This window comes from Apus apus, chromosome 3 (assembly GCF_020740795.1).
Source record: "Apus apus isolate bApuApu2 chromosome 3, bApuApu2.pri.cur, whole genome shotgun sequence".
Lineage (NCBI taxonomy): Eukaryota > Metazoa > Chordata > Aves > Apodiformes > Apodidae > Apus > Apus apus.
The window spans coordinates 99,503,836-99,531,042 of record NC_067284.1 but is presented as its reverse complement, the minus strand read 5'-3'; the positions used below and the strand labels follow the sequence as shown (position 1 = coordinate 99,531,042).

At 39.7% G+C, this 27,207-nt stretch overlaps 1 protein-coding gene across 6 annotated transcripts in view; it reads right to left on the bottom strand.

The window, feature by feature from the left end:
- LOC127383389 (sorting nexin-9-like) overlaps positions 1-27,207 on the bottom strand; it is a 625,662-nt gene that overhangs the window by 308,929 nt on the left and 289,526 nt on the right. For 3 of the 6 annotated variants that reach the window (XM_051616250.1, XM_051616253.1, XM_051616252.1), the window contains 5 exons: positions 19,772-19,881; positions 18,853-19,011; positions 12,765-12,974; positions 9,189-9,393; positions 77-215 (listed from right to left, as the gene is read on the bottom strand). The exons of 1 other annotated variant lie outside the window; for it this stretch is intronic. In XM_051616250.1, coding sequence (XP_051472210.1) covers positions 77-215; positions 9,189-9,393; positions 12,765-12,974; positions 18,853-19,011; positions 19,772-19,881 — 823 coding nt within the window. The remainder of the gene's footprint in view (positions 1-76; positions 216-9,188; positions 9,394-12,764; positions 12,975-18,852; positions 19,012-19,771; positions 19,882-27,207) is intronic. 2 more of the 6 variants (XM_051616254.1, XM_051616255.1) reach the window with 1 other exon arrangement.

Below are 27,207 nucleotides of genomic sequence, written 5' to 3'. Positions count from 1 at the left end.
ATGAGTGCCTGAACTGTTGGGAAAGACTGGCTTAAATTACTGCAGAACAAGAAGTTAAGCCGAGTCTTTTTCATACCTGCCACCCTGCATAGGTGTCATCTGTCCATGAGGTGTTGATGCTGGTGTTGGGGGCTTCAAATCGCCTGGCACTTCTGTCATGGAATTACTACCAGTAGACTGTGGAGTCTGTGGGCCTTGCAAGGAACCAGAATTAGCTGGGAAATGAAAGAAAAAGGAAATATTATAAGGTAGCAGCCAAATTCCTGTGGAAATAATTATCATCAAGGAAAGAAACTGGTTCTTTCCCCCAGAAACTTGCTTATGCCATGCATCTCAGTCCTTCCTAACTTCCCTAAAATCCTCTGAGATCAGGATATGCTGTGCAGTAATAGCCATAATCTTTCTCAGAACCATGAATTTAATCTGCTGCCTGAAGCAACATGAATAGAAATGATCTAGATGAAGGATCATTTACATAGGAGGTCAGAGATACAAAGTTAATTGCCTATAGTTTACAACAGAGTAAGTGAAGGTTGTTCTTTGGCACAGTTTCTTTATATAATCACTATCACAACACATACATTTAGAAGGCAAATTTCAGCCAGAAGCTTTTCCTCACAAATTTAAACTGCTGTATTAATATAAACTCATCATTTCATTTACCACTAAAAGGCAGGTATTTCCATGGTGAAACATGGCAAATGGCTAGTGGCCCACTGCAACCTTATGCCACCTTTGAGACATCATGGCAAAATGCTGTATTTAAGAAATGCAAAAGGCAATCTGGGATAACAACAAAGCGATTAGTGAAAGCAGAATTTGAACAGGAGGCTGTAGCTAATACTCCTAATAAAATCATAAAAGTAGAACTGTTGACCATTGTAGAGTGTATGTAACATGACCAGGTCAATCCTGCAAAGCATCTATTTAATCTGCAACAACTTCTCTGTTGGGATCTCAGAAAGCAATAGAGCACCTGCACTACTCTCCTTCTTAATCATGGTAAAGAGCTACATTCCTGATAGGACAACGAGTGTTGAAAGGTGTGTAATGTTCTGGTCTGATGAGACTGAGCAGTACTAAGGGCATTAAATGAGTACATCATAGAAGCTAACTATAAAATGCATTCAGATCACTCTTAGAAGTAAACATTGAAGTTACTATTTTCCTATGCCTCCTGAGGAGAAACATCCCCCACCCCACAGATCTGACAGTAGATTTCTGATTTAGAAAGACATGGCTTTGGTTTGAGAGGTCCTCCTTTTTTATGAACTGTCATGTAAGCATTTTAAAGTGCCTATCTGCATTCAACGACCAATTAACAAAACTTTATAAATTACTGTTAGAGAGGAAATTGGAACAAGCAGTATGGGCTTTTCTTCTGAATGTGCAAGAAAGAGTAGTTTATAATTGACTTAGAATCCTAGAACACTCATCATCTTGACAGGCAGAGCTTGTTTTTATCTGAAGAACATTTTTTTTATATGTGTTTAATTTATATCTATAACACATGTTCCACTATCTGGAAATCAGTCTCAGTAGCAAGTGCATATGTAAAATCCACATTGTGTAGACCACATTGTTCTTGTCTTCAGCTTTCTGAGCCATGTTTAGATTATGCTCATACAGTAATGAGGGTCAAAGAAAGTTTAAGAAAAGCTCTCTGATTGCATTATTACAGTAACAACATTTGCAGCAACTAAAGCTACAGATGAATGAAAGCTATAATAAAACAAATCCATATGATAATAAAAAGATCATCATGTTCACATAAAATGAGCCCTTTGTATATATGACCCCTGAGTGAGCCAGGATCATTCTCCTGCCTTTGAGTTTTAAACACAATTCTAGATTACTTTTAAGAAGCCTGAAAACATTTCTGAGTTAAGCCACACATTGTCCCATACCATTTTGTTATATTAGAACCATGTAAGTAAATACCTTATTCTACCCATGTACTTAGTGTAAAATATGATATTGCCTAACCCTGCATATTTCTCTTATGGTGGGCTATTAAACAGCAATTAAGTTCTTCCCTATCCTACCTGAACAAGAAATTAAAATTCCTATCTAAAGATCTAAAGTAAACCTAAAGAAACCTGGTAAAATATTTTTTCTGTATTAATGGGCTGCATTAATATAGAATCTTTATTATGATTAACACTGTTTTATAGAACCTTCTCAGGTAAGAAAAGGTTTAAAAGCAAAAAGAAGACATCCACCTGAGAAGCTACAAGTCTAACGTCTATCTGGTCAGTGGTGATTATATGGTTGGTTATTTTTCCCCTGCCTCTTACTAAATGACTGGTTATAAACAGCTGAACAAAAATGGAAGGCAAATGGTGTCATGAGAAGTGCAAAATTTCTGGTACCGCTTTGTTAATACACTTATCTCTTGACCCCTACTGGGTCAGGGACACAGAATCACAGAAGTTTTTGAGTTGGAAGGGATCTTAAAAGATCATCAAGTTCCAACTCCCCTGCATGGACAGGGACACCTTCCACTAGAACAGGTTGCTCAGAGCCCCATCCAGCCTGCCCTTGAACACCTCCAGGGATGGAGCCCCCACAACATCTCTGGGCAGCCTTTTCCAGTGTCTCACCACCCTCACACTAAAGAATTTCAGCCTGATCTCTAAGCTAAATCTCTCTTCTTTCAGCTTAAAACCATTACCCCTCGTCCTCTACACTTCTACAGAATTAGGGACTGCAAGTTTTTAAATTTCTGGATTAAGTCATTAGTTACCAAGAAGACCCCAGGTGTGGATATGATCAAACAGCAACCATAAAACCAATTATTTCTATGTCATAAACTCACAGGCTGCTGAAGAGTTCATCTCTGTTTTAGTAAAAGCATCGATAGCTGTGCAGATAGCACATTACTTGAGGAAGAATAAGGTATGTACTCTTAATGGTTACTGTTGGTAGTGCAGGTACAATTTTTTAAGAAACTCAACTTTCTCTCATAGGATGTAATTTTCAGTACCTTTGCAAAGCTTCAGCCAACCACCAGGAAGTCATCCTGATGGATGCTCCCCTCCAGCTAATTTTGTTTCGGAAATTTTCAGCTGTAACTAGACAGCTTTTTCTAAGAATATGCCTTCAAAAATACATGGCCTGCCTCTTTTGTCCCCAAAAGAGAAATATTTTTCTGTGAGTTCTGCAAGCCAAGGATATATTTGGTCACCTTTTCCACACACAGCACCGGTGGTCCCTTCATTGTTTGGAGAAGAGATTTGGTGGTAATGTTGGGGACGTGCCTGTAACAGGGAAAGCACTCTTGCTGTTCCAGAGCTAACTCTGATTTTGTCAAATAAATTTGTGAAAAATACCTGTTTAGATGTAGAGATTATTAGCTTGCTTTACATTCACTGCTTGGTTCTCTGAAGATCCTATCTGTATTTATTTCAGGCTGGGGGTGAGCAGGACTCACTGTAATTCAGCTCCTAAGTTAATCTGGGCAGTCTTGAATGCAGAGCTGAGCATGAGAACCTATAGCCTGGAAGCCACCCTACACTCTGCTCTCTACAACTGGAGGCTGGTAAGCAAAGGCAGGGTAATAGGATTTCTGACCATCAGCAGAAAAGGAGCAGAATTATAAGGGGACTGAGAACCAGGAAAGGAGATAAAAATGCTGCTGAGATCAAATTAGACTTTGAGGAGTCTGAAGCTGCATGGATGGGGTACTACGCAACAAGCAACACCAAGAAAGCCCCAAAAATGAACCTAATGAGAGCTGAAGTACAGGGAAAGAACTGTAAGCAGCTGGGTAAAGAGACAAAGACTTCAATGTTGGGAAGAGTTCAATACTGGGAAGAGTCCAATGCTGGGCATGTGAGTGACAATAAATTTTGCACAAGAGGTTCTTAGATGCATGTTCCTTTTCTGAGTCTGTTTAGAGATGCTATTTTCCAGCTGTGCAGAACATGCAGGGCAACAGATGAGATCATATAAAGGGCTATACAAGGAAAAACTTGGAAAACTGGTACCCAGAATTAGTGGATACTCATGTTGTAAATTTTCTGGTATCCCAGTTCATCTTCTGTAGAATGGTACTCATGCTGTTCTCCTTCTCAAATGGGTATTGCAAAGGCTTTTTAAAGCCCTCAAATATAGTTGTAGTGAAGAGAAGAAAAAGTAAGGAGTAAATTTCTAACTCTGTTTGAATCTGGTTGAAAACTGTGGCACAAGGGCTGTGTACTGAAAAGTGAGGATAAAGCAAAATATTGAATAGCTCCTCAGTCACTGAGCACTGTTTATTCCATGCACTGAATGACACAGACATTTCAGAGAAAAAATTTCGATGTGACTGCGTAATGAAGAGTGTATTGAACTGTCTATGTGCAAGGAAACTTAATTAAGGTTACAAAGATTATATATCACTTTTGGCATTTCCTAACTTTTGAAAACACTTCACTTTGCATCAAAGCAATATACTTCAAACAGTTTTTTGGATATAACATGCACTCGGCTGCCTGCATGCACACACATTAAATGCAAACTATTTATGTTCTCTCACACATACATTTTACACACATTGCTATTAACAATGTTTTCTAGTTCAGGAGTATGAAAACAACCCTCTTCTCTGTAAGAAAGTTCTGTATTTCTTTTCTGTGTTTCACCTTAAATTTTACATTTGCTAAGCATCTCTCTGAAATTTTTAATCTATGATAGATGTTTAATTTTGATTGTGGACACCCTGAAATAGAACCCGTATCCTTTTAAAGTGCTTCATAAGCTTCAGTATTAAAACAGAGAACTAAGAAGGAAGTCAAACAATTATATTCTTTTAAAAGAGGTAATCTTTGCTTAAATGATCCTGCAGCTGACTTGGGGATGTCCAGGAAAAAAACCTGTGTGTACACAGCTACTGAATTCTTCATCTCACATTCACATCTAAGCAACACTCGTCTTTCTTAACAGCTGTGTAAGAATATGCTTTTAACAATAGAAAATACATCCAAAATGAAATAAAATGAACATCTTTGTCAATGAGAAGCTGAGGTCCTACAAACCCTTCCACAGCTCAGTCAATGCCATGCGTGTTTCTGGGCAGCACAGAATTATAGCACTGGCATGGCTTTTGCCTTGCAAGGCTGGCATGGCTTGTAGGAAAGACCTGATATTTACCAGAACAGAAATACACAGTTAAAAAAAAATAATTAAAATGTTTCTTTTGCCAGGAATTTTTTACCTTTAAAAAAAAAAAAAAAGGAAGGAAGAATGAAACCTCTTGAAACTCCATTAATATGAGGCCTGACATGCTCTCTAGGATATCCCTACCTTTTGCCAGAAGCTACAAATGTATACTCTAAAGTAAACAATGGAAAGGTTACTGAAGGTTAAGTACATTCCCATACTTCAGAGTGAACAGCCAGCTGCCACGCTGGGAAGATAATTTACACAGCACAAATCCAGTGCCCCAGTGAGGCTGGGCTGGGGGCTGCTGGCTGTGGCAGGGCCCCCCAGGCGGGCGTGGGTGCAAGCATGGGAGCACTTCTGTCTGTCCTCCCATCCACCCCTCCCAACCCCTCGCCCATCCATCTTCTGTGGGGATTCCCTGGCTGGCCTCACCACATGACATCACCTGCCTGCTAATAATAGCACTTCAGCCAGGCACCCGCGGCAGAGACGGATGGGTTTGGTTACACTCACTGAATGGCTCCGTCGTGTCGAGTCCCCCCCGCCATCCCCCTCCCCAAGGCTTGTTTCTCTGCTGCCAAGGAAACGCAGGGAACACTCTTGGCAAGCTCCTGCCTTCCAGCACAGGCACACAGTTTTCCAGGTTTGCTGTCTTGAAATCTCTGTTGACATCAGGGCCAGCTGCTGAGTGTTACTCAGGAGCATCCTGGGCTGTACCACTGTGGCCATCCTGTTCATTCAGTACAGGATAAATGCTCAGTCTGTAATTTTGAGAGCCATGCACACATAATCACATACTGCAGCTAAGAATTTACAATGCCTGAGTACAGTAATGAAAAAAACCTCTTTCATGCTGATGCTCTTTTGAAATATGTTCTCCAGCACCCACCAGTGCTTAGCATAATGGCCCCCAGAATTAATTTCAGTTTAGAGCTCGCCACATAATTTGTTCATATTTTGGTCAAAACTAGGAAACACTCAGGACAAGAAGAGCATTTTGTCTTTGCACCCACTTCTGGAAAGCACTGGAAACCTAAAAGGATGCTTATGAAGACTTAAAATTTCCTGTGCAACAAAATTGCAGTCAACGGTTGGCAAGGACCATGGCATGGACCCAACAACCAGGACACAAGGCCAACAAGGGTCCTCTCATAGCTAGTCTGACGTTAGGCATCTGCTGCTGGTCTTCACTGCTCACAGCATTACCTGACCCAGACAGACTCAAGCTGTGCAACAAACACCTCAGCCTACCTACCACAGCTGTGTCTCAAACTTGCACAGCCTCAGAGCACTGCAAGCCACACTACAACACCTTCAGGCCCTCACTTCTCCCTGGGAGTTTTATGAAAGAACACAAGTGGGTCTGACAGTGGTATGATGCACTGCTACAAGCAAATGGACTAACACTTGGACCCAGAACACTGCCCTGCAGTCCCCTAGATTTAAGACATCACATCCTTTCCCTGGCCAGGTTCTTCTGTGGGAATCTCCTCACTGTGGCTGTTGCACTGTCTCTCCTAGCTTTCCCTCACTGGTTGCATTCTACAGGTCATCTATGAGACAATCATGTAATTACCCCTTGGATGTGGGACATCTGCAGTAAGTGATTTGCTCTTGAACTGCATGTCACTCTGCTTCCCACCTTGCATAACATTTACCTGGGCACTACATCTACATAGGAACTGAATTTTTCTCTGTAACAAGAAGGCTGGCAATCCCTAGACATTCTTATATATATTCCCTACATATTTTTATGAGCAAGTTAGTTTTAAAAGTTTTATGAAGATGAGCTGAGTTTTAAGCTCTCATGACCTTGATTTCATAGCATCAGCTGGTTAGAAGTGGACAACATACAACACCCTCCCCTCTAAGACAAGTCCTCCTGGTTTTTTATGAGAATTAACTTCAGCCTTAATACTGTAACTAGTTCTCTGAAAATGGATTTGGCTTCAGAGTGGCTCTGCCTACGCTGACGTGAGAGCACAACAGAGGCTAATGGTTAAAGCAAGAACCTTTGGAGGCTATTGCTTGTTTTATCGGGCTCCTGTTCCCTCTGAATGCCAAAGATGAACAGATTATCTAACGTATGTTGTCAACTCTACTTCTTTTGTGCAGTTAATAGGTTAATGTTGGTATATACTAGGGAAAGTGGAAAAAGAAAAAAAAGCTGACTATTAAAGACAACAGGCTTGTGCTCTCTGCAGCATCTATACCTCAGCGGGATTTCATGCACTAAAGCTGATACACACTGGGAAAGCCTTTCTCCGTACAGAAGTGCAGCCCATTCAGTGACACGAGCTCTGTTCTCACCAACAAAACAAACCTTGAGATCTTTGCTTGCTTCCCCCTCTTCCAGTCTCTATGTCCTGCTGTGTTTTTATTGTAGGAAAATAGTTTCAGTTCTCCTCATAGACAGCTTGATTGAATGTTATGATACATTTAAATGTGGACTTTGCCATTTTCATCTGTAGTCTCATGATGCAAAAGGACCCTCTAAAAGTGCTAAGTCTGACATTTCTATTCCTTTGTTTCAGATTTATGTATTTAAATAGTGATTCTTCATCTCAAAATACAGCCAATTTACAGTGATCATCCTTGAACCAAATACTGAGAGTAGTGTTGGAAGGAGAGGGGTAAAGAGGAAAGAAGTAAACAAAATACTCTTTCACTTTTAGTACTGCCATTAGTTTTAGAAACAGATTAATTTACTCTTCACTCTCCTTAACAAGTCTAATAGTTTCATGTCCCTTTACCAGCCTTCTCAGGAGGTGACAGATACATCCAACATCATGTATTTTTTGCAGTGGTGCACATTCAAGACACTCTATGCCCATTTCATACAGATAAGCATTTAGAATACAGACTTTAATTCTAGTGCCCCATCTTCTAAACTTGCCTTGCTAAGTAACCTAGTTATCTTCTCTATTAAATAAGCACTACTGAGGTACCTAACAACTGCAGGCGTTAACAAGGGTTAACACCCTTGCAATTTTTGGTATCCACAATAGGAATTCTCAAACTAAAGCCATGCAGCCTGTAAACTGCCTGGAAATGCAGGAAACTGCTGTAAACATTCCAGGAATTATATTCTCTTAGCAATAGAAGAAGGTGGCCTGCCTGAGAGTAATTGTGAAATTACTGGTATTATCAAAATTATTTTGTTGGTCAGAAAAGCCCAATAGCCAGCAAATCAAAGGAAATGTTTTCTATTCTGTGGGTAATCCAGAACTAATATTACTACACTTTTTCCAATGTACTTAGAATGTTGTGACTGAAGAATTTTCCTGCCTTCAACAGTGCTCATGACTTTGAGAGTCTTTGAGACCTTGAGAATCTTAAGCTGAATTAATTCAGAAAGAAAATGGCATAGTTTCAAACACCTCACTGTATGTGCAAAAAGAACAGCCAAAAATCAAGCATTTCCAGTTCCAGTTTCTCAGACGAGAAGATAAAGACAGTGATGCTAACAACTGATCTGACATACAGGATTAGAAACAAAAGAACAGAGAGCCTGCCTCCAAACCACGAGGTCTGGCAGTGGGGATGCACCACACTCTCACACATTCAACACGAGCTGTATGAGAGCAACCACCTAAGACCCACTGATCAGTCCAGCATCTGCCATCCTGACTCCAACTGAAGCTTCACTGACCAATAGTTGTGTTGAAAATGCAGCTTCAGTCATAGCAAGGAAAGTCCAAGTACCACCATCTGATCTTGCAGCACAAGCACATCTGCACAGAACACTGTTCTTTTTACTGTGCCAACAAGACTCTGAATACCAAGGGTATGCTGGCACACCTGTCTGTATGTTAGGAGTGGGCAATGACAAACTGGCCATGTGACTGCGGGTGGCCCCCAGACTTCAATGGGACTTGGCTGAGGAGCTAACTCCAAGTTTGAAAACAAGACGCCTACAACACATCTATCCTTGCCGTTTGTCCAGTGGTAGCAAGACATGCTTCTAAATATATAAACTGCAACCTACTATCTTTTGCATTCAAAAAAGGGTTGTGTAAGAGGCTGCAGTTTTTTTGACTTACCAGGAGATGGCGGCTGAATCTTAGGTTGTTTCTTAGTGTCTCCAGTGCTGAACACTTCTGGAGGGGGCTCCTCCCCTCGCTCAATCTTGCACTCGAAGGCAAACAGGTACTGAATGTATTGTTTTTTCAGGGAGCTGGCTGCGCTGCTCGAAGTGCCAACGTTCAAGGTGGTTGCCAGCTCACGCCACTTCTTGTTTTTATTAACCTAGCAAAATAAATGGCAGAATCATTGGTTGGCAGCAAAGTGTTTTGTTCATGAGACAAAAAAAAAAAAAAAAGGGGGGGGGCCAAAAAGAACCCCAGCACTTAATGTCTTGGTTTGCTTTTTTTTATTTTCCTCTTTAACTTATGCCCATTACTCCCACACACAGTAATGCACAGACAGCATTTACAGTTATAAAACCATTAAGGAACCTGCTGATAGCTACATAAAAAGCTTTGCTTGTGGAGAGTCTTCTGCATGGTGCATCTTTTAAATGCCTTGCACTCTGCTAGGCCTGTGCTAGCAATCCATCTCTGGGCATACGCATGCTCATTCTGCCTCTCTCACATACCCGCCCACCCCCACCCCATTCTAATTAAAAAGCAGCTTCTAAAAACTACTTTGGAAAGCAATAACAGCATTATTCGGCAATTTAAGTGTTTGAGCATTGATAGGAAAAAGAAATTTTTCTCCCGAATAGCCACCAGCTGTCAGACAGTTCCGCCTTTAATTCCTGGTTCAAGTCCCTTCACTTCAGGGTGTCTTGCAGGGACAGATCAATGATCCTCTGGCTAGATGAGAGACAGTGACGCAAGGCCCCTTAATTAATTAAGGCAGACTTCAAACACACTGGGCTAGTTCAGCAATACTCTGTATTACAGTGCTGACTGCACAACTCTGCTGCAAGTCTTGTTTGCAGTGCAAGGCTGAGAATACTGAAAGACTCTGTTCATGAGTTCCTCAAACACTGTAATAACAATGACGTTCATTTGTCATCCTGGACGATGCCACTGGCTCACTCAGCTGTCCTACTCATAGCAGCCAGTTTTTTTCTGTAATACCTGATGCCCTGGAGCTCATTCAACCACTTGTGCAATCACGAGGTATGATCCAAGGAGGGGATGCAGCACTGAAATAATCTCTGAGCATCTCGGCTTTTGTTGGGGAAGAATCCTGTTTCTTGCACCCCATGTTGACTGCTATTTGCTGTGAGATCCAAGATTTTAATGACTCCAACTTAACTCGTATAGCTACAAAGGTTATCATTAGCCATACTGTTCTGAAGCCTACGTGCCAGCAAAGGCAACATTTCTTATGTTTCTCTCAGTGTTTAATTACACCGTAACTGCTGCCAGTCAGCAAAGATCTTCTGGGGACAGCGTTAATAGCAAACAGGTTGGCATGGCTATGTGAAGTGTTTTTATTTCTCTGGTACATCCTGCAAGAACCCAGGACTTAGAGGAGACCAGATTTTCATAACTGCCCCTGTTGAGGCTTGAAATCCAGTTACAACAGCCCTTTGTGCCTACAGTGGTGCACTTAAGTGGTGCATAATGAACACATTGCATAATGCAAACAGAAACATTCATGCCTAAATGCCCAGTATATTGGCATTTAAAAGAAGACTGCCAACAGCTGGCCTGTTCATGTTGGGACCCCATCAGTTGCAACTATTGAGACAAAGAATATGCACTGCTGCTGTACAGCTCCACTCCCTGTCACTCTCTGGGCAGAATAATGAGATGTCGAGTGCAGTCACTGAAGCAAAAGTTTTTTAGTAGAGCATCACACAGATACATTTAAATAAACCTCCATAAGCAAAGCTCTGGACCTCTCAGTAGCCCCAAACAGCTAAACACGTTGATCATCCATGTGGGCACACCAGCAAATCCAGGAGCCTTTATCTTCACTGTCAATTTTTACCAGTACCGAAGCACACGTTAACTCAAAAATCAGTCTCAGTGAACAGCATCTATTCTTTAGCAACATGTAATGTCTGCCACTGCAAATCCACACGGAGTGTTCCAGAATAAAATAAATTTCCATAATAAGCAAACATGCATTACTGTCTAGAAAATCCCACCTGCCCCCCATTTTGCTTATTTTTTGTAAGAGTCATACTATGGGCACAATCACACTGTATGAGGCAGAGCAGCTGCGTGATACAATTTACCTGTAATAAACTTTCTGAGCTAAAAGTAATCAAATTTTTATGATGCTGGGGGGCATAAGATGATCACTAAAAATGCCAGGTTACCATCTCTTACCCATATACATCATGTAACAACTGGCAAGGTGAAGTATATTTGGCTTCTCTGCCTTTCCTTTAATAAAAGGAATAGCTAGAACCTGTGGACTTGAGGGGCCAATGATTTAATTCAGGAGTCAAATCCTACGTGGTGATGTGTACTATTCTAAATAGCATTGAAAATGGTACTAATTGATGTGGGACATTTCTTTCTTGAACTAACAACATAGATAATTAAAATGTGCTCCCTGAGCACCTAGTTTGTTTGCCATATTTTTGAGTTCAGATTTTGTAATTTTGGTAAACATCCACCTACTTAAATATTATCTACATTACATTAAATATTGCATACACATATTTATCTACATACCTATGTTTAAGACCTCATATTGGAAAGCACTGAACATTAAAAAATGTTCTTAAAACCACAGAAATTACGGGTCTCAGCGCTTCATAGAATCTTCTAGCACCTAGCCAGAGTGATTCCTTAGATGCAACGGATGCTTTGTAAAAGCACATGGCAAGGACAGACACCTTCAATAACAAATTTAAAGCTGAAAATACTGACCATTTTCTCCTTTGTTCCCTTTTTGATGGTGCTACACAATGAAACTCTTAGTTTTGCTCTGTGGTGGTCCATCTTGCAGAACTCACAAGTAATTTCTAAACACCCCTTTGCAAAACTACCAGTTAACTGATGAGAACACAAACCAAAGCTTCTCTCTCCAATCTGACTTTTTTATTCTCAGCCTGTCCTGCTTTCATTTTCCTTCATCTCAATTAAGTAATTCACTTTTTCCTTGTAATCACTATGTTTGCAAGGCAACCCAAAATATCCTGTAAGCATCTTCCAAACATAGGGAAAGCACAGTCCATGTACTACTGTACAGAGACAGAGATGAAAGGTTTGGGTCAAAGGGCTGTGTTTCAAGAGTACCTCTGCCACTTCTCTGGAGAGATGAATTATTTGTCCTATAGGGAGTATCCCTATCTGGGAAGGATGGATGGATTTAAAAATCTCCTTTTCCTTTCAGCTCTGTCATATGTTTCTTACTCGTAATTTTGATCCAATCTTCGTTTCCTCTTTTCTTCTCTTAGTGGAATACTGGATTCCCCTGAACAATTTCATCTGTCTATAGCAATAGCCAATTTTGATTCAAGCTGTAGTGTTTTAGGGCAATTATGCAGCCCAAAATGAACTCCAGACGAATATTAAAGGCTGAAACTATTTTCTTCAACAATGTTGTCAGGGCTGAAAATGTAATGCTGTAACCAGCAGGAAATACTCTGGAAAAAAATAATGCGTAACCCCTTTACAGAAGGGTCACTTTCAAGCACTTCTCACCTGTGCTAAACCTCCAATCTCCTTGACACAGACGTAGAGCCTGAACAGGTCCAGGGGCTTCTTGCCCACAGCTGGCAGACTGGCCACAGGCGTGCCCCTTTCCTCCATGAACGTGAGGTACCGATCTACCCACATCTTGCGCTCCGGCTCGTTCCCTAATTCATAGACCTTAGTGATCTTCTCTCCAGTTGTGGTGGAGGAACTTGATTTCTAAATCACAAGAAGAAAAAAAAGAGTTGGGGGAAGGGTGGGAGGGGGAGGGAGAAGAAAGTAAGAAACTCACAACATTAAAAAAGAGAAGATGTCAAACAAACTAAAGCTATCACACAACAGCCAGGAATGAAGGCTACTAGTTCAGGCACAAACAGTACATTCTATCCATATACGGAAAATTCAGCTTTTTAAATATAGGGCCCAAACTCCCCATTTTCATATTTCTTTTACTGATATGAACTTTGGATCCCAGAAGGCAAGTTTCTGATGTTGCCTCATGTCATTTTAATAAGAGGTAGGTCTCGCATAGTGTTTCTCATCCACTTATCTCAAAGTGCTTTGTAAGCACTAATTTGGGTAAAATGAAAAACAAGTTTGTCCCACACAAGGTTACATAATCCTAAAACCAAACCAAATCAACCTTCTCCTCTTTGCCCACCAGAAGGGGCTAGAAAACCTGAAAGTGTTCCTCCAGAACAGGAATTGCACAAAAGTAGCCTAAAGCATGAACCATGGCAAACTAGTACACTAAAGAACTACTACTCTCTTTAAAGAGTCACAAATGGTTATGCTTTACTGCTGCTTCACACCACTGCTGGTCAAAAAGCAAGTTGAGCAACAGTGCCTACAGTAAAAGAAGATTGGTGGCAATACTCTTTGTGAACTGCCAATTAGCTGCCTGAGTCAGCAAGGTTTATGAGTAGCTACTGCTGTCCTCCCTTGAAAAAGGACAGAAGAGGCCACCTCACATGTCCTACCTTGCAAAGATAATGTGCATTTGGACCTGGGAAAAAGCAGGGATGCACAGCAATCAGAGCTGAACCACCACCAGGAAAAGTGGAAGAGGTGGAAAGGGCAGAATGCTTTCTTATGTGGAAGAAACGCAGGAGTGAACCTGTTTTCCTGCTGCTATTTGGGCTTTACAGCTAATGAAAGCTTATGTTATCTTGATGCCCTTTTCTTCTCTATGCGGAGACGGCAGAAAGCACTGAGGCTGCTACACAAGCTGTAACTTCTTACTATTATCTTTTCTGTGCAGTGTAACCCTGAGAGCTGGGCTCTGTGCCATGTGTGGATGGACTACACCCTATCCGAGCTGCCTCTCACTGACAGCAGAGAGGGGCTGCTGCTACTGCAGGGACACCCTCCTGCTTGCAGGTGGTGAAGTGATTTCCTCAGCAGTGGAAGACAGGAGTGGTTCAGAATTAAAAACAAGAGAAAAGGGTTGATATAAAGCTTTGGGAAAGGAGCCAAATATATGAAGGGAAACATATCCTTTATGTCTGTATAGTAAAAACCTAAACTTTGTTGTTGATTGCAGTAGACACTTCTTTACACTCATCTAGTCAATCACTCCTTCCCTCCTTTGCCATTTCCTTACTTTGAAAAGGAGACAGCACCATTCCAAAGTAAACAGGAACTTACTTCTAGCTGAAGAACTATATAGAAGACCCTAGCTGTTCCCCATGGATGATACAGAACCACCCACTTTGTCCAGGTCCCCACACTGTGCTGGTGAGGACTGGCACTCAACACCACGAAAAATGCAGTGGGGTAGCACACAACTGCCAATGATTTTAAAAGCATTGTCACCAGTCATCTTCCATGTCAGCTTGGAAAATATGTATCTCTCTATCTCCCTCCAGCCATTAGCTGAAACTTGGCAATGCTGGAGGAGAGCCAGAAGAATAGGGATGTGAAGCCAAGGGGGGTGATCCAGCAGTTCCATGAGCCATTGCTGTTCTTTCCAGTGAATTTATATTAATTTTAATTAAATAAATAGCCTCCTGTAAGGTTTTCTGCTTTGCTTCCTGATACTGTAATCTCTTTGCAGTAATCCTTCCTACAGACAGGTATTACTCCCTTTTGACTTAGAAATAAGGTTCACTCCTGAGTTTACTTCAACCAGATTCAGTTGGGTTACAACTCGTAGTGAAGTCAGAGTCAAGGCTGAATTTGCTTTACTAATACTAAGTGGCTGGAGCAAAGTACTTTGACATGAGTCCTGCAGATCATGCAATGAAAGCACAAACTGATCCTGTAATGGCAACCAGTTTACTAAGGCATCACCTGCAGTGTATCTGGTTGTTTAAAAAATGAGTTCAACTCTTTTAAACACATATACTTTGTCAGAGATTTTTTTTGTGGAGTGAAAAGAGGGAAGTAGGCAAGTCGTGTTGCTAATTTGTAGTGAGAAGAGATGTATGATCACACAGGCTGGAACAGCTGAATAAACTGGAGCTACTCCACTACCAACTACAGTAAGAACAAGGTTACTCTATTGCTCATCAGCATTAATTTTCATCTGACACTTATGATGCCACAGAACTCTAATAAAAACGGAGGTGGGAAATTTCAGCTTTTACCCAGCAAATTTTGTATCTGTTTATATTCTAACATATGAGGCAACAAAATAGTTTCTATTTCACTTTTATGGTAGTTGATTGAAAATGTTCAGATATACCAGTTTTACATTTTCATTTTTATATGGCAAGGTTCTCTTTTTCAAATCAGATTCAGAGCAGAATAGAAACCAGTTAAGAATTTTTCATTCTTGGTTCTTCTACTATACATTTCAAATGATACTGCTTTTCAGCAGTGTGGCAGCAGGCTCTGAAATGACAGTATAATCTGAAAACTTTTCACAGCTTACAGAAGGTAAGAAGTGTTTCTTACTGTGTGAGCTTTCAGGTTGTCATGCTTTGTAAAATGGGTGCAATTTTCTTCTAAAATGAAATGTTAACTTTAGAAGAATGCGCTGGAGGGAAGAGTGTTATACCTCAGGAGTAAAGATCTTTTTCTTCTCCATTTTTATAAATGTAAACATATAAAAATGACAGATGTGTGCAAGCTAGCATACACACCAACAAACTTGAGTTCCACATGGGCATGTTCAGCTGCAAACCTAAATTTGCCTATAGGTTATCCCTCCAAAAATAAAGGTTTATCACAGAACAATCCCATTAGCAGATTTTTAACTAAGGTGAATGCATGCCAGGCAATGCTGGAAGAATTCAGATTGTGAGCTGTTATTCTGTTACATTTGTTGATAATTTTGATGATAAAAGAATGCTGGTGGAAGCCTGTGGCACACATTCCTCTCCCAATTTAGTTGTATCCTGCTCTGTCCTCAATCCCCAGCACTCTTCTACATGGTGAGACTGGCCATGTTTAAATGGGTGATTTAGAAAAACCCACCAGAGTACATGGGTACCAAAGCCAATTCCCACAGTAAATCTGTTGAACCCTATACTTTGTTTTCAATACACCTATTGCTTATTAAAACTGTATTATATGCAGACCCTTGTATGGTGAGTCTGCAGAATCCTTCAGAGTGACACAAATTTCTGTAGGAGCTCTTTTCACATTAAGGCAGTGGGTAGTTTTTTCTGATGCTCTTTAAGCATCTATATGTACAGAACTACCTACCGTTCACTTCAGTAAAGAATTTGTCAATATTACACTTATTACATAGACCTGTTTTACTACAGAACAGATTATGCATACACAGGCAGCAAAATCTGCTCAAGTCCAACCTCTGGCAGAGGCTTTTGCAGGGCACAACCCTTTATCAAGATTTCTTCCTGAAGGACTCTGCAGACCCCTCACAGCTGCTCCATGGGTGTATTCATTGTCATGATCATGGGTACCTATGGACAGTGAACGGGATTTTATGGGGTTTTCACAACCTACTGTTTTTATTCATGTTGCAGCACCCCTGCATAGTTTTACACTCACACTGAAAGTATCTCTTAAAAAATTTTAAAGCCACCTGGCCATGCCAGGGATGCACACTACATGCAAAATTAGCATAGCAGAAGAGTCCTTTTACCCATGTACCTGAAGAGTCCTCAAAACATAACATTCAACAATTCCTTCTCCACATTTTCTCCTGCCTTGCTTCCATCTAAAACTGCTGAAAGAGGACCCACTTAGTAGGATCACAGGGATACTGTGAAGTGCATTCACCCTTGCTTTTACTCTCTATTGGAATGAAGATGTTGTAGCACATGGAGTAGCTTTGGGATTTAATGAACAAATTCAGGCTGTTTCCAGGTGTAACGAAACACCTGCAATCAATTGTTCCAGTCTATGTCAGGCTGCTGTTGAAGTCAATTAAGTTATTCAGTACACTGGCCTTCACAGGTAAAAAGGGATCAGCTAATTTATAGCACTTATTTTTCTCTCTTTCCAAAGCACTGTGTTTATCCATATTTGTGTACCAAGAAGCTAACTGAAGCTAATGGTGCAGCAGCATTTGGACAGAAGGGTGTTCAGAAAAAAGTGAAAGCACAAACTCCTTCCTTCTATTTTTTCCAATGCTGTAACTTTGGCATATTTACATAGGAAAACCTCCATGTATGTTTATGATGACTCTAGGCAGTTCATGCAATGAGCTCAGGAATGTATTATCATTTGGTAGCTTTGTAGAGGAAGAACTTGATTTCCTGGACAGTCTGTACAAGAAATCTCTTCCTCTCCTCCAGAAAACCACCCAAACAAGCAATATTCAGAAAGTTACTACAAAGAAAACGAACAGAGTTTTTGGTACCATGCTTTCAGAAATGCTGTTAAGAAAAAAATGAGACTTTGTGGGAACAAGTAACACCAGCTGCCTTCTGAGACTCAAAGTCACTGCCAAATAAACATTAAAATATTAAGGTGGTGCATTTCATGCCATGCTGCCCCTTTGCTCAAGGGACTCACTAGATCTTTGGTTTTTGGATGGGTAGATCTTTTTCCCTCCAATTGCCCTTTCTCTGTTTGCCCTGACACACATTCAATGTACCACTTTGTGAAAATTGTAATCAAAGAACTGTTGCTAATTTAAGTGCACATTAACATTGCAAAAACCCAACATTCCTCACAGTAATAGATTTCAGTCTTTTGCTACAGAGAAATTATGATCATTACTACTTTTGGTAAAAAGGAAAGAGAAGAGGAACAACACCTATTTTTTTAAATTCAGAAACATAAATAAAAAATGACCAAATGGACATTTGCGTCCTTTATCAGCTTATAGAGATTTTCTATGTGTCTATATATAGATATGAATACGATGAAAATAATTTTCAGCTCCACACATCTCTCTCAGGTTTTTGTTACAATCTGTATGAGAAAGACTAAACATTATTGATTTAAAAAATAGTTTTCTAAACACATACATGCATCAGGTTTTTTTCTACCCACAATCTGGGTAATGTCAAAATAGCTGAATGAAGCAAATCAGAAACAATTTTCATTTATACTGTGCCCTGATAATCTAATGATTGTATTTCCAAACACTGAATTCAAGAATGTTTGAAAAAGATATATGGCAGCTTTTTTGTGGCACTGGATCTACAATTTAAACTTTGACGGATATTAGTTTCAACAGGGAAGAAAAATTTCTTCCCCCCCCCCCCCCTTAAATAATCCTAAGCAAAGACAAGTGCAGCAACCAGAGTGAAGTCAGTTGTGTGAAGGAGTTTGGGCCCAGGAACAGAAATGAAACTGTCCTTAACAACACAGTCAGCATGCTTGGAAGCTGATGCACTACAGAAAGGATGTTTTCTCCACAACAACTGCTGTATTACCAGACAGCACAATTGCATGATGCACACAATTTTACTCTTTCTTGTTTCAAAGTACTGTTTGGACAAATTTTGCCCTTGGATAAGCATGCTCAGGCCCCACTGAAGCCAGGCAGTGGAACTTACAGTCATGTCTCCGAGAGCAGAATTTGTACCCAGTGTTATAAAGAAAGGAAACTGTTTAGTGAATAAATAATGAAGAAAAGGAATTTACAAAACAAACAAGCAAGCATTAAAATATAATTAATTACAAAAAATAAACAAAACCAAAACAAAACAAAAACAACAACAGAGCCACTTACAGGGCTTGATGGAGTCTTTGGCCAGCCTGGGCTGCTAATGCTATCACTTTCATCTCCATGAAATGAGGAGATGCTAGCAGAGCTTGGGGACATTGGGGAAGGGACTGGCAGGTTGCCTGGGGTTGGGGGCTGAGAAATACCCTGAGAGCTGTAGCTATCCTGTGGTAGAGGAATAAAAAAAATAATAATATGACAAAGGCAGGGAACACTTTATTAAAAACAAAAAAAATACATCCAGTTTAACAGACTGACCAGTTTTTATATATAAAATATATATAAACAGAGAGACACATACAGAAAACACACACATATATAAATATATTTATATATATATATAAAAGTATTAAATCAACATTGATAATTAGTATAATTTGGAAAGTTTGCTGGATGCTTGGCTAAAGTCACTAAGCCACCATGCTTATTTCAAGCTCACATGGAATGCTAAGCATGGGTTTCCCCTTATGAAAGAAAGAAAAAAAACAAGCTGTTCACCTTATTTTATCAAATAAGGTGGAAAAGCAAAATATTAAAAGTATGTTGCTGCTGCTGAGGTGGCCAAAACAGGAAGCTATAACTGAAGGCAGAGAAAAATGGCTGCAAGTATTGAAACCAGGCAAGACCCTTCTTTCCCACCCACCTGGCACAGCCGAATCCCCACGCAAGTTTTGGCTTGGGTTGCTTTGCCCCCGCAAGTTAAAATGCCGTAAGAACTAGTAACTTTCAGATCCACACAATGAAAGAAAAAAGAAAAAAAAAAAAAGAAAAAGAAAAAAAAAAAGAAACAAAACAAAGAGATTGCACGTGAATGGAAAGGCATGCAGGAAAGAACAGAAGTGGGTAGGCCAAAACCAGAAGATGAAAGACACAACAGCAGACTTCTGCGGGCTGAACCAACACCACGTGCAGAGGTGGTAAATACCTTTGACTTGCTCTCAGGTTGGGGAGGTCCTTCTTCTTTGCCATCTGTTTTGAGAGGAAGGGGTAGTTTGGACTCACCGGGTGTCATCATATCTGCAAGACCCATAGGTGCTGATCGAAAACAGGAGAAACAGTTAAGCATTGTTTGGCTTTGTAGGAAAACACACACTTCCTGCTGCAAGACCATGGCGACACGTGAAGCAGAGGCTATCCCACCTCTGTCCTGTTATTCAAGCACCCGGAAACCTGGAAACCTCTTCAGTTGAAGTGGGGAAAGAAAAGAAAATGAAGGAGGGGAGAACACAAGCACCACGCAACAACAACAAACACTTTACAGAGTAAAAGCCTTTTTCATGCTGCTGGTCATCTTCAACCGTGTTTACATCTGACCACCACATTTTAGCAGAACAACAGTCTATTTTAATAACTACTGCACCTTCCCTTTAGCAACAGACAAATGTGAATTAAAATAATGTGCATTTGCTATCCGAGAAAAAAGGCTGAATTTCCCAATTACATCTGTATGAAGGCTGGTGTCCCGCAGACAATTCCTGCCCCCACCGACTTGGGTATGAATGGCTCAGCCGCTGTGAGCCTTAACTACAGAATCACAAGCTGTAAACTCTGCTCTGCTGGAGAACTGGCACTTGAGTTCTTCCCCTCCTGCCAAAATGAGGTGGGACTACAATGAAGGCACAAATGTCCTTCTCTGATAATGGCAAGCAGTTGCTTCCCAAGGGTTTTGAGGAGTTTAAGGGAGATGTTTATTTGAAGATGCAAGTGCTAAGGATAGCATTATTGCTGCAGAGCTGCTGGGTTCCTAGATTTCCAAAAAGATGCAAGAAGAAACATTCAGATAAACAGACAGAAAATACTGGGCAGAGCAGATGCTAGGAGGTGCCATGACACTGAATCAATGCAAATAACCAGAGAACAACATCAAGAAACCAAGTGGTTCTTTCCCTGCAGAAAATCATGTGTACAACATTTGCAAAAGACTGGATTATCTTCCCCTCCTCTCCCTTTTTACTGCCACCTCATTTTCCTTCTTTCAAAGAATCTAGAGGATCTAAGACAAGAAAAACATGGGAAAACCTACAAGGCAATAAAAAGGAAATAATACATAACCCAAACTTACAAATCAGCAGAAGAATCAGCAAAGCATCATTGTTTAAAAAAAAAAATAAAAATCTATATATATATATAGATATATGATCATTACCAGACTAGTGTGTCTCTCTGCAACATGACAATGCTGGCATGCACTAGGCAGCAGGCACACAGCATAGCAAGCCAAAGACAGGAGAGGGAAAAGAAGCTTTAAAAAATACTTCACAGATTGCCCACTACAAAATGATTATTGCACATATTCATGTATTACTATGTTTTAGAAAATAATTAGTTTTAATTACAGCAGTGAGAGCATGAGCAGGACTCTGGTGAATACGCTGGCAAGCTTTGCAGTGCTAATTTGCTAATATCTTTAGCATCACTGCAGGTTGAGACTATGGGTCTGCCAAAAAAACCTACCCAGCAATGTGCCATGTGAGTTTACAACTGTATGCTCAATATTCTCAATATTCAACTGCTGGTGTTTTTCATGGGCACATTTTCTTGTTTTTTTTTCTAAGCACATTTGTAGCCCAATCAAGCCCTTAAAGTCATCACAACACATAAATCATAATTGAGATTTTTAAAAAAATAATTAAAAATTACTTGCAATGCTTAAGACTTCAAGAATTGGAACAAAAAGCCTTTTTCAAGTGATGCAGCTGCAGAGAAAAATCTATTTGGATCAGCTAAAAATGCTGTTATTTTTATGTGTGTGTGTGAAACCTCAACAAAACAGCCAAGCAATATGATACTGGGAAGCCAGCATCCACTAAGCATTAATATGTATGCATTTTGCCCTTATACTCTGTGGCCATTATGAAGTGAAGGACGGCAGTGAAACACATTTTAGTTTTGAAATCTACAGTTAAAAAAAGGTTGTTTTTATTTTAGAGATTAAAATACGTACTAAATGGTAAAATGTATACCACAGTCTGGTTTTGAACTGGGATGCAGATCTGTCAAACAAAATCCATTTTAACATATCTCATGCTGTGAAAGCGCTACAAAAGAAGTCTTAGGTTTGGTTTCAAAGCAACCAAAGATGACACTTCCCTTCTAAAGCAATTTTAGAGAGGTCAAACAAAGCAAAGTTAACAATGGCATCTTCACCAAAATTCTGCATAGCTAAATCCTCTGCTGATATCTCACTTACCTAGGGTGGCACATCGTATTTCTCTTACAGAGAATACAATAATTGTTCCCACTCCTGGTAGTCCTGTTTCTATCATAATTCCTTTATAACTTTTTTTTTTTTTTTTTCCAGAGAAGTTTTAAGTTAGCATGTCATATAAAGGGCAAGTAACTCCAGCCTGCAATTTACCACACATATTCTGACTGCATTAATAATGTATTGAAATGTAAAAATACCCAATTCATTTTGGCTTTTGAATATTTTTTGGTGACATATGCAACCTTAAAAGGAGTTAGATACAACTATGACAAAAATAATAGTTTCCAAATTCAGTTTCACTTCTTGTTCTAAATGACTTACTTCATCTACAACCTTTCTTCCTACCTAGAAGAGAACTGCAAGGATTTTACCAGCAAATGGCAAGGTTGTCTGGGTTCTCCATACCTTTCACCTAAGGTGTTTCCACAGCTACTTTTCTATCCGCTGTTGAAACACTGTTTCATAACTTCTTGCAAACAGACTCTCCAGCAATTTGCAAACAGACATTCCTTGACTTTTTTTTTTTTTTTTCAGCTGAGCAGTACAGCCAGAATATTGTTTTGACCCTTTTCTGAGCACTGAAATACTGTTATTGTCACAAAACTGCTAAAACAAGACACAGTCTCTTTCTACACAGGTACTAATAATTCTGTGTGTGAAGTGCAGACTAAAGGATAAAACATTTAAGAGAGGAGGATAACAGGGAAATCTTGACTCAAAAAGCATTCTAGCGTACTGTGAATAGGTTTCAAGTACTAGCCTCTGGCTTATTATAAGAATTTAAGAGCTAGAATGATTTCAAAAAGCAAGTATAGGTCAAGGTCCTGAATTAACTGTTCCACACTGAATTTAATGTACTCAAAGGCAGATATTGACATGAGTAAAACTGCAGCAAAGTATTCTTTTTTTTGCTAAAGGCTGCTCTGTCAGTCCCAGAAGATGATGAAATACTGTAGGAGCAGCAATACACAAACATTGTTTTTCTCTTTATTGCTAGTGCAATAACAAATCACACTCCACAAAACAGAATTTTACATCCTTTGTAAGACATTCCTTTCTTTCTTCCACCCAGAGCCCTCTCCCTCTGAATAAAAACAACCAACAAAGAGAAAAAACAGAAAAAGAAAAAGCAGCAGATTTGTGACTCATATGGAGTTGGCAAGAGGATCCCTACTGCTTTTATGCTTGAAGGGAAAACAGAAGAGGGACAACAGCCTTGCCGAATGTCCTGCCACAAATGACCATCCCCCTCTGGGGAAAAGCACAGCCCAGGGCAATCAGGCACCTTATCTGGCCAGGACAAGCAGGCCACCAAGGACCTCAGTGCTGCACCTCCTTTCTGCCTACCAATTATCATCCATGGGATGACAAGTGTATGTGGTCTGGGACGGAGGCACCTCTGTGCCAGGAGCTGGCACACAACGACCATTGGATTATGGTCATTGCTTGTTTGCAGTACAGGTGATGACATACTCCAGCTGTGGCCAACTGCTGACACCTCCCAGAAAGTTTATTGAAATGTGCATTATGTAATAGCTCATATAAAGATATGCGTTAGAGAGGGGAAAAAAGTGACATAATTGGAGGCTTCCATTTTTCAGAAAACTAAAAATGTAACCAAGCTGCAAAACAGAAAAAACCTATTAAGATTTCTAAAAAAATGTTTTGCATTCACAAATATGATTGTTTGCTCTATCAGAGGTTCACCCAAATAAACATGTCAAATATATATGAAACATATAATATATATGAAAAGGTAAGCATTGTATCTATTTTTCATGTTATTTTTAAGAGCATCATTTTAATTCCTTTAGGGCAAATAACTTATCCTAGAACTTCATGTTTTATGTGAAGTATTACAATGTTAAAAATTTGTTGGTAATAATAACACAGAGAAAATGGAAGGTTTCTGTAGGACAGAGGTAGTGAAATTAGGAAAGGATCCTGTGGCAGCAAGGAGATCAATGCCTTTTTATTGTTTCGTTAATCTCCAGAGGTAGCAGAGAGTATGACTGTCAGTTTCTGTGCAAGCACAACATGGAAATCTGTGAGATACAAACTTACTTATTTTTAAAGATAATTTTCACTAGAATTAACAAGGCTCACAGCATGAAATCATTATTTTATTTATGTTGGCTTTTGTAAGTTTCTTTTTATTATATACATATGTTTAAAGCCTGTATTTGAAAAATAAGGGGAAAAAAATCTAAAACATATGTGGGAAATGTGAACCCATATAACAAAACGACAGTGGAGGTTATACAGTTTTTCTGAATGGCAGTTTGTGAAGGGATTCTAGCATTTCTTCTTGAAGCTTTTGGTATTGTTATGGATGGGATACTCTGTCACATGGGATATTCTATCAGAAGGATCCATCTGCTTTGATCTCATAATTTCCATGTTCCTGAACTGCTCTACACCAGCAGAAGCTGGAGATCTGTTGTTTGATCCACAGTCACTGATGAAGTACCAGGATGCAGAAGTGGAACATTATTTTCTTTTCAATTGTGACATTAATTAAAAAGAATACAGAACAAAAAGGACCTACTGGTAGTACGGAGTTATAAATACTAATAAAAATGTGTGCCAAAACCAGTGCTATACTTCACTATACTGAAGCTCCAAAACTGTATGAAAACAATTCCAAACACCATCACTAATTTTCCTGTATTTTAGAGTAAAACCTAAAAGCACATTTTATTAAAATGAATATAACCAAAACCCACCCTCCTCCCTCACAACAGGCAACACAACTGTACTCTTCAAAACCCAGACAACTAAGAAACCAACTTTTCCCTATGGCTTACCTTAGATTTTCATTAGCCTCTGTTGTTCATGGTCAGTGCATGTGAGCAAGTTCACCAAAGCCCAACACTTTACTCTATCAGCAGCCACTGGGCTGCATTTGGGTTTGGCCCTATACATGGACTGAGCCCTGTTTCACCTGACAGATGTGTGACTTTACACTAGGGGGAAAAAGGCTCAAGAGCCAGACAGCTCAACTGGTCTTTGCTTTGTGTCACGCAAAATGCCAGTTTCAAGCCTGTAAGCAGCAATTACCTGCAAGTTCTCCACCTCATCAAATGCAGGGCCAGAGCTGCCCCTGAAGTGCTCCCCTAGCTCAAGACATTATCATTTTCAGTACCATATTTACACTTGTCTTAAGCTCAGCCCTTCATTTATTTGACCCAAGCAGAAGGAGTCAGGATAGGGGGAAATGCAACACTTCCAGTGCATGTGCCCCAGCAGTATATTCACACCTAATTTTCTCTTTTTGCTCCCCCGTACCAACACTGCCTGTTTGCTCTCAGAGGCTGGCTGTGTAGAGCAATACAGTGCAATCTAGATGCATGTCTGCTCACACACAGAGGGAAAAAGAGGTGCACTGAACTCCTCTAGTTCATCTCACACTTCCTTTCCATTGGGTAATCTTTGAATTAATAAAACTGGAACAAAAGAAAACCTCACAAATGCACTGGCAGAAAAAACCCTGATAAATGTTTAAATTATTAAAAATCCAATATTTCAGAATGTGTAACACAATAAAAAGAGTATGACTACCCCATACAAAAGACTGCTAGGATAAATGGCCTTGCATTGAACAGATTTCCACTGTATGAAATAACGAATGGCTGAATTATCTGAACAAAAAACCCTCTGTGAATCTTCCTTTAAACTGGTTATTCCTTAGGAATACATAAATCTTCTTAGGCAGGGCACTCTGCCATCTGTTTGCTGTTGGTTATTTTTGCAGCTCTGGGGGCCAAAGGAAAAGGGGGAAAAATTACTTCTGCTAATAGCAAAACAGAATTTATAGCACAGTTTCAATGCTCAGAAGTAATTTTATTTCAGCAAGCCAGACAAAACACATAACTACACAAACAAAACATAATATTACCTGGGACAGCTCTGGTGGGAGAAAAGCAAGCTATTATCTAATGGTCTTTTCAATAGCTTTTCCCTCTTCATCCAGTGAAGTCTGCTGTCCGGACTAACCAATGGCTTCCAAGCCAGCACTGGAAAAAACCTTTTTTTTTTTTTTTTTCCCTTTCTTTCTTTTCTTTTTTTAAAAAATCTTACTGATTAACAGCTTCCTTTCTGCTGCTTTTGCTAACCAAAACCAGTAACAGAATATTCTTGAAAAATAAGACACTGTTAAGGAGCAACTATATGTAGGAAAGAAACCCTCTGGACATACGAGACACTTGAAACTCAGTGGTCATTTTCAGCTTAAGAAGCAGGGACATACAACATTTGCAGAGAGGAGAGACTGGGAAGGAGGCAAAAGATGAAGGAATGAAAAAAGCTAAGCAGGGCAGAGAGGAAGATACTGCCACACAGGCTCTTGGTAAGACACGATTTAAATAGTTAGGCATTTCTAATAAAACAAACAAAAGTAGAGACAAAACCCACTAATAATAAATAATAATCTCAGCACAACTTATTCAGCTTTCAGAAAACTTCAAAATCCCCACAATTTAAAAAAACAGGGCTAATGCAATCAGTAAAGCATGCACAGAACCCCCATGACTGGCATAAGTATTTGGGAGAATCCACTTCAGGGTCATTGAAACTCCATTCAAACTCACCCCAATCAAAGAATTGATCTTTACTGAAGTATTATCTTGATGGAAGATAATTGTTAGGAGTTCAAGCTGAATATGGACAAGCACACTTGCACAGAATTACATTCACCTGTCTTCACAGTCACACACAAAGCTGCAAATTATTCTAAATTCACAAGTCATGATATGAAGGATAAATCCAGCAGCTACGTTGAATACCCTTTCTTTTTTTTTTTTGCTAAAGGAATCTATGATTAAACTTCATGTACTGATATTTAAATAAGTAAATGAAGAAATCCTATATATGGCTATATGAATTTTGGAAACAGTAAATAGGGCCTACATTTTCAGAATAGAATAATTATTTTAAGCACTCAACTTACAGCATCTTCCAAGTCAGAGCAGGTGCATATCTCTTTTTTTAAACCAGTACCACATTAAATATCTGAAATTACAATCTTGGGCAGTAAGGCACTGAAAAGCAATAGTACCCTTGTAAAAGATGAGGTTGTTCTCCTTCCTCCTCTTGCAGACACATACACAAATATACATATATTTGCCAGTTGAAACTTATGTCAAACTGGGTCA